The 16624-nt window shown below is 36.4% G+C and overlaps 1 protein-coding gene across 1 annotated transcript in view; it reads left to right on the plus strand.

Moving 5' to 3' along the window:
* CORIN (corin, serine peptidase) overlaps positions 1-16624 on the plus strand; it is a gene marked incomplete at its 5' end in the record, with an annotated part of 74655 nt that overhangs the window by 19882 nt on the left and 38149 nt on the right. Inside the window, 5 exons of the mRNA XM_026081150.1 lie at positions 6265-6372; positions 8698-8808; positions 9713-9829; positions 12930-13028; positions 15676-15907. Of these exons, the coding sequence (XP_025936935.1) occupies positions 6265-6372; positions 8698-8808; positions 9713-9829; positions 12930-13028; positions 15676-15907 (667 nt within the window). The remainder of the gene's footprint in view (positions 1-6264; positions 6373-8697; positions 8809-9712; positions 9830-12929; positions 13029-15675; positions 15908-16624) is intronic.

A 16624-nucleotide genomic window follows, 5' to 3' on the forward strand; every position in this document is an offset into this window, starting at 1 on the left:
AGTGTATCTAGGCAGTAGCACTTAGAGCTTCAGAAGGCTAAAAGATGGCATATTTTTTTCATCTAAATAAGTAGTTAAAGCATTTCATAGAATTTGGAAACAGGAGTCTTTAAAGTGTAACTAATTGCATCTTTGAAGGGTATTTGATTGATTTAGATTCAAAAGACTAAAGCTTGCCAGTGTAATTGGAGGCACTAAAAAGAGATGTATATTTTTATAAAAACAAGATCTTGGAAAACTGCTTCTGTAAGTATGCTTTACAATTCAAATTAAAGTATTCTTGCTTGCTTGCTTGCATTTGGATTTAAAGTTTTTTTATTTGTGACCTAAGCCTGATTACTTTGTCATTTCCTGATATGGGAATGGGGAAAGAGAAATTGCGCGTAAATAATTCCAGTTAGATTTTGGACTTTCTGTATTATTAACTGGTATAAATGATTTAACTTTGGGCTTTGTTTGAAAATCAAATTATTCAAATTAGTCATTATTTCTGTAGGAAATTAGTGTGACAAAACTTAATGGGAGACCTCACAGAGTTGTAAGGCAATGTTTGTACGAAACAGAACTGATTTCAGTCGCTTGTACTTGTTTTCTCACAGATTTCATTCTCTCACCCTCACATACTTAAAAACACTAATATGTGTGTGCACAAGTGGTCTGGCCAGGATCTCTTGTGTGTAACAGGGAGGACGAAGAACACTAGGTTTTGAGTCCTTTTAATGTCTTGGATTCTTCTTCACTGGCAGTGATGAGTTACTTTTTCGACAAGCATTTTACACTCTTTGGAAGCGTGCATTTTTTGGAAAATATTCCTGAGACTCATGGGGCTTTTTTGCTTTTTCTGTGTGTCTCCAGTGATGTTCTTGATCTTCTTCTTACCTTAAGTCAGGTTGTTCTTCATCTTCTTGCTGCTGAATCATTTACATGAAGTCACACGTACAGTGCTCTATGGCAATTTACATATAGCATTCCTTTAACTCTTCTTCTACTGTTTCTTTTGACACTTTTACACATTCATTTCCTTTAAAATTTCATTCATACTAATCTTAATATTTCTGTTACCAATCTCTACATTTTCTCCCACACTTTTGTTAAAGAAAAGATGGCTGCAGTAATAGTAGAACAGCTTGCTTGTCTGGTGCTTTGGAGCCAATTCCAGTAGCCTAATGGGTGCATTGAACTGTGGTTGCAATGCCCTAATCAGCTTGTGCTATGGCAGGATGAGGTAACAAGAGATGAAGCCCATTAACCTCCATGCCTTTGGTCTCAAGGGTACTGCTCATTCAGGTTTGACTCATAACTGGCAGATAAAAAAATGTTAATGTAACCAGATGCATTCCTCTGGAATGTTCAGGTTCCTGTTGCAGTTCCAAGCAGCCTCCCGAGCTGCAATCCCAAAATGTAGAACTTCTTACACTTGTTTTAAATGCCACCAATTTGAAGAGATGTCTCTGGTTTTTAGTTACAAAGTTATATGCATTATGGAGGGACTCATCTGTCCCTGCGCAGATGTCTCCATCTGAGCTAAGTGTCTAAACTGGCTGTATGGAGAATCATTTGTGAGAAGTAGACACTTCTGATGCATGATTCACCTGATTTTAAATAGACATTTAAAATGGGCTAAATACTCTAGAAATGAAATGACTAGCTGAGAAGCATATGTAGATGTCTGAGGTGAGGTGAATTTTACTCTTCTGTGTCCTTAGTTTTAATGTTGAAAAGTATGTATAGCAACAAACTTAGAAATCTCTGGGTTTCATCTTTTTCATATCATTAATTCTTCCTAGAATCTCCATTTAAATATTCTGCATCAATAAATTGATCACATGATGCTATTGCTTTTCTGTTCCTGGCTCCTGACATGCATTTTTCCCTTCTTCCCTCTGATGGGCCATAAGAAGTATGTGGCTAATAGCTAGGGCTTAGCAAAATCCATCCCTCTTTCTTTTTAAAAGTATAATTTTATTTCTTATGTCTTACAAGTGACATTTTTCTACACAGCTGCAACCCAAAACTGATACTTAGGATTTCATCATGTTCCTTATTTCATTTGCTGTGTGACCTTGTGCAACAGAATGCACTAGCTGAGGAATCAGAATTCAGGTCAGCTAGCTATCACGTAGGAACTTGGACAGGAAAGAGGCTGTGACACTGCTCTACAAATATATAAGTTATTAGTGCCATAACTTGGAACTGTCGGAAGGAGTCTTGAGGAGTGAATCTTACACATAGCGTATCAAATGCAGCAGCCTCTCTTACATCCCTCCAAGTGTACTCACACACACACTGCTGTACTATGTACACTTGCTTCTTCCTCATGTGACTTTTCTTAATCTTACTTTTCTTTGGCCAAGGATGAACAAGATCAAGAAGACCATTCTAATAATAAAATTCGAAAGAAATTCTGTACCACAGTCTAGACTGACTTAAGATCTTATTTAGTCCTAGAGGTAATTAATGGCAGAACCTGTTGCACCATGAGTCAGCATTGCTTCTCATTTCTTTTAAACAAATCCAATAAAATAGTTATTTTAAAATGTAGGACTCCTAAAACCATCTCTGAGTGTTGGGCTGAGGTAGTTCATGGTCAGAAGAATACATGATGCAAGCGTGAAGTGGTAAAAATAGGGTATGCCTGAACAGAGGTCAAAGGGTTGCTGAATAAAGAAGATTGTTCAGGTTTTAAAATAGATTTAGGTTTAATGGAGTTTGGAGTAGGAATTTGTATTTAATTTTATAAAAAAATGTTCCATCTTTAATGAAATTTAAGTTGTGCCTATTACAAATGATGGCTGCAAAGTGCCCATTTTATTGTAATGAAAATAAGTAGTTCCTATATGTTATTACTGACATCTTGATGAAAATGTTAAGACCTTTGGATTTTCTTATTCACTGCTTCCAAGTGAATTATATATCTTTGCAATGAAGTCTGTATTCGTTTTATTTACTCTGTCTGTGTGGGCCTGAGAGCTGCCATACTCTAAATGTCACTGCTGCAGCTACAGAGGTATGAATGAAAGTATAAATTGGGGCATGGATGGAAATTAAACAGTGAACTTATCCAGAGGAAGCACTGTAGGAAGAGACAGCTTTTTTCATTTCCATGAAGAGCAATGGAAGCAGTGAAACTGCCAGAGTTACAAACTGATTAGGGAGGCTAAAGGGTTGCCAGAGTACTTCATGCTGTTGCAGATTCAAAACAAATAATGTTTAGAGTTTTACTCTCAGCTGGCTATTGTTCTGCTTACGTGAAACTAGAACTTACATATTTTCATTTAGTTTTGGGTTCTTGGTATTTACTGTTTTTATGCCTCCTGCTTTTTTTAAGCTAATGAATTATTGACTACAAAACTCATGACAGCGATACTATATTATTTCATGTCCTGAAGCCCTGTTCTTGGCATTGTGCTATGAATTCTGCTTGGACTTTCTAAGATGATGTGAAACTGGTAGAAAGCATAAATATTTTTGTGGGAGAAGGGCAAGAAATAATTAATATGCATATTCTAAAGTTGACATTTGTAAAGCCATGACAGACTTCTGAAACTGGCTCTTAAGATCGCTTACTACCTTTTCTACTAACAGGTGTATCAGATTCATATGACTATTACGGAAATGTAACAGTAAATTCAACAAGCATCAGAGCTGTGAAATCAAATCAATATCAATTTAGGTGTTGTGACCTAAAATTAGGTATCAGTCCTCAGTAGGGTGATTCAGACATCTGAAGTTAGGGAGATAGGTTCCCTGTATAGTCTTTAGAGAGCATTAAATAAGCCAGAAACACAAACCAAAAATCCCCATCAATGTAGGGAGCGTCTTAGATCTAGTGAGGAAGGGATGCTGAGGACAGGGATGTGTCCTGTCCTCAGCATCCCTGTATAGTCTCTGTATAGTCCCTAGAGAGCATTAAGCAACCCAGAAACACAATCCAAAAATCCCTATCACTCGGTAGGGAGGTTCTTAGATCTAGTGAGGAAGGGATGCTGAGGAAAGGGATGTTTCTGAGCTCTTGCACTTATCTGAAACATAAGTACCTGTCTCAGAGCTACTTCTTAAGCACCACCTGGAAGCAGAATGCTAAGTCCTTTTTTAAGGTTAAGATTTCTTGAAGGTAGAATTTCATTCTGTTTGAATATGGTGGTTTCTTGCCTTTGCATCTTTGACTTTCATTGACCTGGAGGGACAGAGACCCTATGGCACACCTCCTGTGAGAGTACTGTACCTGGCAGTGTATAATGTATTTAGAAGAACGCCCTTCATTTGAAGCTGTGCAGTCACAAATGCAGGAATTGCAGACCTAGAGGAGAGAGAAACAAGTGGTAGCCTGAATCTATTGTGTAGTGGTTGAACCTCTCAGCTGGGGAAGAGAGACCTAGGTTCCAGTCCCTGCTCTGTGGGCAGTTTCTGTTTCTGTATTTTGTCCAAGAAAGGGCTCAGGTAAAATGCCCGTGTGTTCCAGGAAGAAAGGGCACAAAGAACTTCCCTGATTGCAGTGGCATATCTTCAACAGGAAGGAGGGATTGTCCCCCCAGCACTTCTCTAGGCCCGGCATTCTGCCTGGAAAGGCCAGATGTGAAGGAAAAGTCTTCCAGAAGAGGACAGTGAAACTAGGTCTCCCACTTCCCAACTTTGTGTTTGTATTCAGAAGTTATTACTAATGGGACCAGACACCAGACAACCCTACTTTCTCTCCTCTCCCTTTTCCTAACTACAATGTGGATTCCATGGTTTTTATTAGAAGCTGTACTATTCATGCATTTTGAGTATTCTCAGGGAATATTTATCAGGGCTTTACTGCAGATGTTAGCCATGGAAAGAAAGGTTAAACTCACTTAGAGATGTCAGTGGTAAGTATTCCTTGAAGAGAAGGCATCAGGCCATACTCTGAGCCTAAACCTGTGTAAAACATAATTCATCCTTTGTAACTGTTGTAAGATCAAAGGCAGGCTCAAAAGCAGGGTCTGCAGATCTTCATTTTGCAGTTAGCAGCTTCAGTTCCGTCTAATAACAATGTCAGGTACTCAAGGCTGTCCCAGTAATATAGCCTCTAAAACCCACAACTTTCTTTGATAACATTTTGTGTATAAATATTTAAATATTTTGGTCTGCGTTTGTAACAAGGGCACTTTCTCCTTAGCCAGTGTTAGGAAGTTAACTGTTTACTGTACTTTTTACAAGTGTGGAAAAAAGGTTTCTATAATGAAAGACAGCTGGAAAAACCTTCTTATCGAGGTCAGAGAAATTAATGTTACTGAAATGGGGTACTCTGACTTACCAATCATTGACACACAGCCTGACACAGCTGTGTCAGGATGTGGTTGATAACATGTGAGAAAAAAGGGAGGAATCTTTTACATTATTATGAAAAGCTGTCCCTAAAAAATAAGCTCTCTGCTTATTCATCTGTCACTATGTGTTCAAAGCATACGATGATGATGTATAAGAAGTCATGAGAATGCATGTATTCATAAGGTTGATGATCTCCAATTCCAAAACAGTTGTGCAGTGTTTTTGCCTTGAACATATGATCATGGTGAGATTTTGGGTGCACAGTATGTTTTAGAAACAACACTGCTCCTGATTTATCCTCACCCTGGAGTATGTTCAGGTTCTTATTTTTCTAATCATTGACTCCAAGCAGCAAATATATTAATGGAAAAGGCATTCTACTGTTCTACCATGGATGAGACTTGGGACAAAATTGTTTATGTCTTGAAATCTTCTCATGATCATCTTTGTCAGCAAGATTGAGATATCATTCTGTTTTCTCCCAGCTCATCTGGTTGCCAGCTTATTTACCAGGGTATAATCTGTAACCAGAATTAAGTATTTCAGTTTCTTAGTGTCTTTCATTATTCATTTTGTTCCACAGCTTGAATACATTTTGCGTACTCTCTGTTTAGTGTCCCAAAAAATTTCTCCCAGATGACTTCCTTGCATTTATTAGTGTGTGGCAAATGAAAGGAGAGCAAAGAGGAATCAAATACAGTTTTTATGATGCAGGGAATTCTTTCTTCTCCTGCTATTGATCATACAGATGAAAAGCAATTGGCAGAAACAAGATAAAAATGTCCAAAAATGTTTTTGATTTTTCTTGTTCTTCCATATTAGATTCCAAAAAAAGTGATACACATTGAGTATTATTGTAAATTGAAGGATATCTTTAGCTAATCTTTTTTTAGTTAATATATTAAAGTGTTGATATTTTATAAGAAAATAGTCCAATGTTATGTTGACATGTGGCAAAATTTTGTTTTGTAGACTGCAGTGATGATGTATTTCGTTGTAACACAGGAAAATGCCTCAATTATACCTTTGTTTGTGATGGATATGATGACTGTGGAGACCTTAGTGATGAACAAAACTGTGGTAAATGGAAGTTTTATACTTTTCTAAAGTCTTTAAGATTGTAGTATTGCCTAGGCTGGAAATAATTTTTCTTAAACTGCTTAAAACAATAATATACCTCGGTGGTGTTCTTTTTGGGCAAAGTAAAAACATTTCACACATTTTTATAAACAATTTGAAAAGGTTTAGAAAGTAGAGTTTGGGGTTAATTCAAATTTTGGAGGTAATGGTGTTTTGTAGAAATATTCTGATTTGTTATTTGTTTAAGACTTAGTCAAGATGTTATGGTTGCTTTCTTGCTCACTTGGATGAATTTAACTGAAACTAAAGCAAACCRGAAGAGTCCACAGACTGGAGATGTCAACAGTTTTACAGCTGAGCTGTTTTTACGTAAACATCATCGGGAATTTGCATATTTTGATCATGAAAATCTGCTGCTCCTTAGAATGCTGTTTTTGATTGACTTTGTACTTTCTGCCTTGTTATAATTGTCTTTCTACCTGTAATTGTTCTCGTTTTTCTCAAAAAAATGGAGTTTTGCCATAAAAAACAATAATCTTTACATATAAATATTTGAAAAATTTAAAAGGATAGAAAACCTTATTTTTCTAACTTTTGCTCCTAGGCCTGCTCCTGAGAAGAATTAAGTACTAACTTCATAATACTTCTTTAAAAGTTAAAATATTATTTTTCACTTTCTTCTTTTTCTTTTCTAAAGAAAAAGTACACAGAATTTCAAAACAAAAAATCGAGGTATAATTTTTTTTCTGAGATTTCTATTATGTTTCTTCTCCCAATTAAAAACACTCAAGGTTTTTTTTACCACTTTTCATTGGTGATGATTGGAGTTTTTCTTGTAAACCTTCTCCGATGAAAGATTTTTCTAAACATCAGTCTGAATCCTACCACACCTATCTTGAGATCATTTTTCTCTATAAAAATTTCAGATCCAACTTCTTCTGTTTGTACAGGCTACAAATGGCTTCATAGCAGGTCTGGCAGACTGGACTGCATGTGTGCTCTCTATCTGTTTCAGTGTGAAGTCGGCCAGGATGGCTTACCTGGCTGAAGAAGATGCATAAGCTAACCTATTTTATTGGCCCTGAGTCAGATGGAGTGAATAAATCACAAACTGGAACAGCAGTGTTGGACCATGGTCCAAATCCTTTCTACTACTAACTTATCTGTGTTTACACTGCATTTTGAACTTGTATAATATATGGGCAGATTGTAATACTTACACTGAAATACTTTGTGTGTATAGCCAGGCCATAGCATTTCCAAGGTCAAGGCCTTAGTCCTCAGACATTACCATAAAGGCACTTTGTGAACAGTTCGTTAAGTAGGTGTCCATGGTAAACTGAGGACAATTGTGGTGCCATACCTAAACAAATATACTAATGCAGTCCAAGCAGCACAAACTGTATTCATCAAGCTTCCAGGGAGCTTGGAGTGGAGGCAGATACTTCTGTTTAAAATATTCCTTGTGAACTTTTTCTTCATGAGCTATGCTAGATTTTTACCACTAAATCTTAACTGCCTGAAACGTCTGTGTGACCAACACCTCACCTTCCATACTTAGTAAATTAGTATCTTTGATAATCAGTTTGGAGAGAAATAGAAACATGTCAAACATTTTCAACTCTCCCTCCTCCCCTCCCTGCCAAACCTCTAAGAAAAGTACACCAAAGCTAAAATGCAAATATGGTTTGGTAATGATTACTGTCTTAAGCTTGACATGCTCTAAGAGCTTTTACAACTATGTGTATTTCCTTTACTCAGCCTTCTCAACAGAATCCTTTCCTTTATTTGAGGAAACATCCTGACAAAAAGACTAAGATAAAGATTAGACTAGTTTCTTCTTAGATCTAATGAAAAATTCTGTCAATATGCAAAAACCTCAGTTTCTGACTACGTGTAGCAAATATGGCAGTTGAAAAACAATTTCTTTACTTCTTAGTAAAAGGTAATTGTAAGGAATAATTTTCTCTGATGGTAACTGAAAAAGTTGGCTTATTGAAAATCTTCCCATGAGATGGGAAGCCAGAAGATCTTTTAATCTACTTAATAAATCTTAGAATCTTGTTTATTTGCAGATGGAAATAGCTGTTCACCTGAGTGATTAAATAGACATAACACTATCTAAACAGGCAATAGTATTCACAATCACCATCTGCAAAAGAATTTGCAGATGCAGAAAAAAAATCTTACTGGAATTTACGAAGACACAGGAGTTAGCAAAAATGATCAGCTTATAGGCATAGAATAATTGAGCAAACATAGAAATTATGCAATTGCTAATACATCGTTCGGGTTTTTTTGGCCATATTTTTACATTGTATTCAGATTGTAATCCAGTGATGCATCATCAGTGTGGAGATGGAAGATGTATAACAGCTGATTGGGTATGTGATGGTGACCATGACTGTACAGACAAGTCAGATGAAATCAATTGCTGTAAGTTTCCTTAAATCTCTAGATAAGTTTTCTGTTTCTTTCATTGAAAAACAAACCCCAAATGTTATATAATAAGTATACTTGGAAAGACAAAACCATATGCTTATTTGATTTCAGAAGGTTGTAACTGGCAAATGTCCTTTCTGGTAGACAGCTGCAGCAAATATCATTAAAGATTTGTTGTGACTGCAAAAAAGTACCAGTGTTGCTTTATGTTTTAGCATTTTGTTAAATGTTAGAATAATGAATGAATGTATGTACCTCTTTAAATTGTATGACATTCTGACTTTGTGACAGCCTTCTTAGTGTCTGTATTTGACTTATCACACCTTGTCATGGTTTGAACTTCTGTCTTCTCAGCAATGATGATGATGACGACGACGACAAAGACATACACAAAAACTATACTGGAAGAATGCTGAGGTTGCAAAATAAAATATTGGGGAATTAGCAAATGTTTTTAAATGATTAAGGTTATTTTAACCCGTTTGCTTATGCACCTTTGGTTCTAGTATCTTGCCTTTTGGTGCTTGACCTTGCAACCACTATCCTGCAGTTTTCCCCAAAATCTAAGAACCTAATCCAAATAAGGGGATATAAATAAGTGAGTTAAGAAAAGGTGACAGAATCTTTATATGAGTAAAAGTTATGGGTTTTTTTCTTTGGAAACAGCTGAACCTTGAATTCAACCTGTTGCTAGCACCTGGCATATAAAGTTTAGGTCCCTAAAAATCAGCACAGTTGTAGGCTATTGAAAACACAGTTATTACAATGAGAAATGTCTAGTGACCTCAGTGATAAGCAGTGTTATTGAAGCCTCCTAACATAACTTCAATGTGATGTCCAAAAATAACTGAGACCTTCATTAACGTAAGTTAACCAGAATGTTGTCTGTCTTCTCCAGCATGTCATAGTCAGGGTCTGGTGGAGTGCAAAAATGGGCAGTGCATTCCCAGTGCATTCCAGTGTGACGGAGATAATGACTGTAAAGATGGAAGTGATGAAGAAAACTGCAGTGAAAGTAAGGATATACCTCATTGTACTCTTCTTATTGAACCTATCAGTGCCTGCTTTATTCTGAAGTGCCTTTAGCTAAAACTATCTGACAAATGGACCTACTTTGCCTTTCAGATAACACTTACTAAGGTGGTGTAATCTCTGCTTTCACAAAGGAGTTTGTAAGCAGAATTTTATTAGTTGCTTTCACAAAAAACCTGTTTTCATAGCTGGGGCATTTGAAGGTATTTTTCATATGTGGATTCTCTTGCCTCTCATAAGGTATAGATTCACATTGCAGCCTTTCCTTCAGTGGGGGAATTATTAATATCTTTCTCATCTGACTCTTATTTTCAAGAAACTTTTAAGAATTCAGTTCATTTAGAAAACTTGAGTGTTCCATCAGACGTAGTCATAATAGGACAACATATTCAGAGGTCATTAGAATAGGACCGATAAGTTAGCGTAAGATAAGTACACAGTGTGATTATATAAAGCTGATTTGCTTAGGAAACCAGGCTAGAAAAAATCCTTTCATATGTGTTTCTTCTCAGTTCCTTCTGTCCTTGTTAAGTTCTCTGGATCTTCATATGACAATTTAAATATCTCTATTCCAAAAGATAACTGAGAATATAAAACACAGAAATTACCATAATTCTTCTCTGCAACGCATGATGAATTTGCAAAATACTCTTGCAGGAAATTTCTTCCAATTCTGACTCTGGCAATATAAAAATCTAGGACCAAGTTCTGACTGTGTAATCTCACAAAATGCTCAGTTTTTATTCTTCATCTTTCCTGGTGCCCATCCTCAGTTTTATTCTATGTATTTCATCACCTCTGTTTCTCTTGCTGATAACTGTTAATGTGAAAGAGATGAGACAAGAGAATGGGATAAACTGGAAAGTACAAAACTGCTTAGAGCCTTCTAGAAGCAACCATTTCAAATTTTCAAATTCACCCAACTTTAGCCTCTTAAAATTATTTGTCCCTAGTAAAAGAGAATTTCACTGAAAACCTTGATGTATGATCTGGGCTAAAAGTCAGTGGTGTATTTGTTTCTCACTGCTTTTTGCCTCTGTGGCAGTTGAAGAAATGTTTAAAAATCCTTTCTTTGGTAAAATGAAGAGATACATATTCAAGGATACTAAATACAGAAAAGCAAGAAGGGGTCATAATTATGTAGTCAATGTTCTGCCTATATCCTAAAAGATTTTTCTTCTTAGCATTAAATTGCAATGTTTTTAAATAAGAAAGTTTTCCTTGCTTTCTGTTATTTATTCCTAAATATTAAAAAAAATCTGCCTAATATTTTGCAACATTCTGTAGTGCAGAAACCTTCCTTTAACAGAACCATAGCTTGTTCTGCCTCAATTTGATTGAGAATATGTAGGCAGAGTTTGGCTTTACTTTGGGTAATTGTAGATGATTTCAGCAACTAGAGAAAATGTAATAGGACATGCACTAAATGCAAAGACTTTTCTTCCCCACAAGTTATGGAATTTAGATATGCCTAGCAAAGGCAGTGAAGTTGGTGCTGAAGTGATCTGGAATATTGGTTTTGCTACAAACACAGTAAATATGTGAAATCAGCATAGAAATGTGAGCTTGAGATGTAATCACTTGTTACTTGTCCATATAAGAATACAAAGCCCTTGTGTACAAGGATATACATATAAGGATTACAAATGACCATTAGCTTCATCTGTGCCTGAATGAGAAAAATAGTTTCTTTCCCTATATACCTTAAGGAAATGTAATTATGGCATCTATTGACATTACTGCTGTCATTTATTTTGTGAAAATAGAAATCTAATATAGATGTACTGACAGCTGGGTCTGTAATCCCTCCAAAAGACAGAGTAGTGTGTGTTTATAGAAATTCAGCATTGACTGTGCTGGGATTAGAAGACTCTACTGTAGCACAGAGAGTTTTTTGAAGAGTTGAGACTCTCCCATTGAGGGAAAAGAAGGAGATGGAGCAAACTTTTAAAATGCAAAGATTTGTAACAGTTTTAGAAGTCAAAAAGGTTTTTTCTGCCTTTCAAGTTCCATTTTACAATTAGATGTTTCTGTAAAATATGACAGTCAATTGTGACAGCAAAAGAAAGTATCTCCATTGCTTCAGGGTATACCACATAGGAAGCAAAGTTGACTCACAGAGATATGGATAGATATGCCTACCTCATTAAGCTGTATAAACTAGATTGTCAGTCTTTGGGAGAAGGTACTGGTTTCTTCAGGGTCTCTATGTGCCCAGTTCAAGGATGTCATGACCAACTGATTAATGCTTGTGGGCAGTAGTACAATACAAACACTGAGCAAAAGTTGCAATAAACTATTTTAAATGGGATGAGGTGATAAAATCCAAGCTATTCAGTCTTTGTGTTCAGGAATATTCAATCAAATTATTGATTTTGCAAAAATCATATGAAGGAGAGATGTTGAGTATCTGTGCCTTAGCAGAGATTTTAAAGGTTTTGAGAGGAGCTGGTATGGCTATGAGACAGAGAGAAGGTCAGGGGGTTGTCAGAGAAATTGATTATCCAGATAACGTGTTCAGAAGCTTTTGGATGAAGGGCTGTTTTCTGTTATTTTAACATCCATCTTTAGAATCATAGGATTTTTGTCTGTTTGTTTTTTAACTAGCCAAAGAAGGGCAATAAAGCTTCAGTTCTGACGACCTTTCTTCAGGATAGTTTTTATTGTCCACCAAAACAATCATAAAATGAAAAGCAGATCAACTGAACTGGAAAATAATTTCCAGAGGGTATTCTCTTTTAGCTAGGACCTATTGTTCCATTTGAAATCTGATGAACATGACCTTTAATTCTCTGCCACAAGCGGGATCATGGTGAAAGGCTTTCAGAAATCCACACCTCTCATTCAGAAACTGCGTTATAATTTCTCTCATTAAGTGTAGGGGTAAAGAAAAGTGAAAAGCATCTGGAGATTGCTACACACTTTTCTTCCTTCAAACTTTAAAGTGTTGCAAAGTACTTATTGCATTATGTAAAGGAAATACTTAATTGTGATGAGTCTCCCTGTATTTTCTCACCACTACACTCCAGTTATTTTTAATGACCTGGTAAATCATTAGAATAGTAAATTTCTCTTTTCTGCAGGTCTAACCCTCTGTCAGGAGGGAGACCAGAGATGTACTTCCTGTCCTGATCCCTGTGGATCTTCTCTCTGTGAGATGAGAGACAGCCAGACAAACTGCAGTAAGTAGGTCACATGCTTCATACTGTCACTGTTTTGGGGTATTTTAGAGTGTAATAAAGATGCAGGGCAGGACTTAGTAAGTAATACTTTTATTTACTATCTAATGCCCACATGTATAATGATTAAGTGTTGAAAATTGCCTAAGTGCAAACAAAAGTTTTATCATAACTCTTGATTGTAGACATAATGTACTAAGAGATACTCATAAAATTTGAAATGGAGATTCCCCCCCCCCCCCGTGAATTTTTGATACATTATTATTGGGTGTTTACAGTTGCTCTTCTTCTTAACATTAAATGAAATTCAGTGTATACACAAAGGAAACAACATAGTGCAAGTGCAAGCTACTCATTTATTTTCAAAATATAAGAAAGAGTGATACTGTTTAGTAGTCTGGAGAAGGCCCTTTTGCTTGGGAAGAATTTTGATATTCAAACTGGCAAAACTAGTTGTTCTTCTGACCGATTCATACTGTAGGAGATCAGGGCCTTCCTCACAGCATATCTTCCTTTGTGTGTCCTGTGCTGTACCACACCATGCAAGCTTCCTGTACCCACCACTTGCTTGCTTCTGAGTGGCTCTCTTTCTCACCTGTGCAATGCAGCACTGTGAACAGATGCTCAAGTGAAATCTGTTGGGCTAGGTTTTGAAACTGGAGTAGAACTGAAGTCAGAATGATTGATTAATTAAAACTTAGCAATGTATTAATAGAATCTCATCAGTTCAGGTCACCTTAGCACATGGGCTACACAGCAAGCTTGCCTCACTTACATATGAATGTGTAGATATATCCTATAATGGTTTTGTGGGTCTGAGCAATTATCTCTCCAAGGTACTATCTGGTACTACATGGTAGCCTGTTTGGATAATGTTAACAAGATGCTTTATTACGTTATGTAGAACCATGGAATAATTTCAGTTGGAAGAGACATCTGGAGGTCATCTAGCCCAAACTCCTGCTCAAAGCAGTGCCAACTAGATCAGGTTGCCCTGGACCTTGTACAGTTCAGTTTTGAATATAGTCAAAGATAGGCAACCTGTTCCAGTGTTAGACTACCCTTATGGTAAAACTTTTTTTCCTTATATCATGCCAAATGGAATTTGCTGTATTCCAACTTGTCTGTTGCCTCTCATCCTACCTCGGTGCCCTTCTGAGAAGAGTCTGGCTCCATCCACTTTACACCCTACCATAAGATAGTTGTTAAGAGCAGTAAGATCTTCCCTTAGCCTTCTCTTCTTATGGCTGAATGAACCCTCATGTCACAGCCTCTGCTTGTGTATGATATGCCTCAGTCCCCCAACCAGCTGGGTGGTCCTCTGCTGGCCTCACTTCAGTCTGTCAGTATCCTTCATGCATTGGGAAGTCAAAAAACTGGACACAGTACTCCGGATGTGCTCTCACTAGTGCTGAATAAAAAGGAATGTCAGCCAGTCATCCTGTCACAGACAGCAGTCAGGTTAGTCAAGGATGATTTTCCCATGGTAAATCCATGCTGGCTTTTCCCAATCAACTTTCTGTTCTTTCATGTGCAGACATGGCTTCCAGGAGGATTTGTTTCCTAATCTTCCTGGGGACCACGGTTAGCCTGACTGGCCTGCAGTTCTCTGGATCCTCCTTCTTGTCCATCTTAAAAATATATGGGATGTTTGCCTTTTCTCAGTCATCAGGAACCACCCCTGATTGCCATAACCTTTTGAAGATGAAAAAGAGCAGCTTTACGATGACATATATGTTTCCTCATCACAGTATGGGCAATAGTCTGTAATTCTCAACAGGAATAACACATAATCTGAATTAGATATCTAGACCATCTCTCTTTCTCCCTTTCTGGTCCAGTGCATATTTAATTGTTTTTACACAATGGAACAGCAAGAGAATTTGGGAGACATTTTCTTGCATAACATCTGGAAGTACTATTGTCTTCATGTTATTTTTGCTGTTCATAGTTTGACCAGAGTTATTTCATCTTCAGTCAGAAATGAAAATTCCCGTGGCAAATTTCAATTTTGACAAAGCAGCATTTTCTGACCCAAATAACTCCTTTGTTGGAAAATTACTGGCTAAGCCTAGGCTTTCATAACATTGAATATGATGGATGCTCTCCATATGTAATGATCTGTGATTGGTTTAGGCTGGCACTGTAATGCAGTTACAACATTTTTAGAATAACAGAACAAATATCCTATTCACTGCTGTTGAAACTGTAACTGAGAGAACTCAAAAGAGTTGCTGCAGGTAAATTATACATCTTCATATCTAGTATAATCTCTGATTTTACTCTATGTGGAACTAATTCCTATATAGTATGTAGAGCAAGTTAATAATAAAAATATTAAGACATTAAGAAGCTTGGTTTAAAAACAATAAATTTGTTTTTAAAGAATGGTTTATTGTACTCTGTTAAAGTTAAGATGTTACCCAGGAAGATATTAGTAAGGGAATAGTCTCTGAATGAGTTATTAAGTCAAAACCTCCTTTCTTTACTGATATGAGTAGGGTACATATGGAGTCTTGAGCACTGCAACTTATATTTCTCATGACCTACTTCCTGACTGGTTAATTTGTTAAATATTTATGCAATTCTTCAGGATTTCATCTAATCTTACACCATTTATGGATTGTTCTTTTTTATTTTTTCCTGAAAGGTCACTGTGAACCAATTACTCTGGAACTCTGTATGAACTTGCCTTACAACTATACTAATTATCCAAACTATCTGGGCCACAGGACTCAGAAGGAAGCCTCCATCAGCTGGGAATCTTCTCTTTTCCCAGCCTTGGTTCAGACCAACTGCTATAAGTACCTTATGTTTTTCGCCTGTACAATTTTAGTACCAAAATGTGACCCCTATACAAATCAGCGGATCCCACCTTGCAGGTACAATACTTTTCCTAATTTAATTCATGACTAACATTGTCCATCATATTAGTCTTTCCCAAATTTCTGCTTCCATTGAAAATGTCAGAATTTTTGCTTTGGAATTCCATAGCAACAGGTATAGAATCATATTTTGTAAGATCATTAAATGTAGTTTATTACATGCATTTCATTAGTTTCTGAAATTTTCAAAACAAGTAAAAGAATGGCAGTTCAGTTAATTTTCAAAATGTCTATATTGGGTAAGTGTATGAAGTATTTTCCATTTCTGTGTGTTTGATTAGAACTGCACCGCTATAAAAGGTATTTAAATGTAGAAAAATTAGTTTAATTTGAAACATAAGCATTTGTAGTAGTTCTTTGCCTTTGTGTCACTTGATCTATACAAAGCCTTCTCCAAATACTATTAACAAAAACTGATTTTAATCCATGCTTACCTTTCTAAAGTAGAGAAGTGCCATAGAAAAATATAGTCCAGTTTTGCCACATCATTCTTTATTATATACTAACTTATGCTTTACACTTGTCAGATTAACTTTTCATCTGTCCTCATTGGTTAACATTGCTGTTGTCTACTGTATTGAAAGAAGACTGTATTGGAAATTGCAATACATGTGCTGAGACATCCCACCATGTAACATTGTTGACAAATAGAAAATATTTGTCTAGTGATAGACTTAGTGCAAATTAAGAGTGAGACACAGGGAGATTTACTAA

This window comes from Apteryx rowi, unplaced genomic scaffold, assembly GCF_003343035.1.
Source record: "Apteryx rowi isolate R43461 unplaced genomic scaffold, aptRow1 scaffold_538, whole genome shotgun sequence".
NCBI classification, from domain to species: domain Eukaryota; kingdom Metazoa; phylum Chordata; class Aves; order Apterygiformes; family Apterygidae; genus Apteryx; species Apteryx rowi.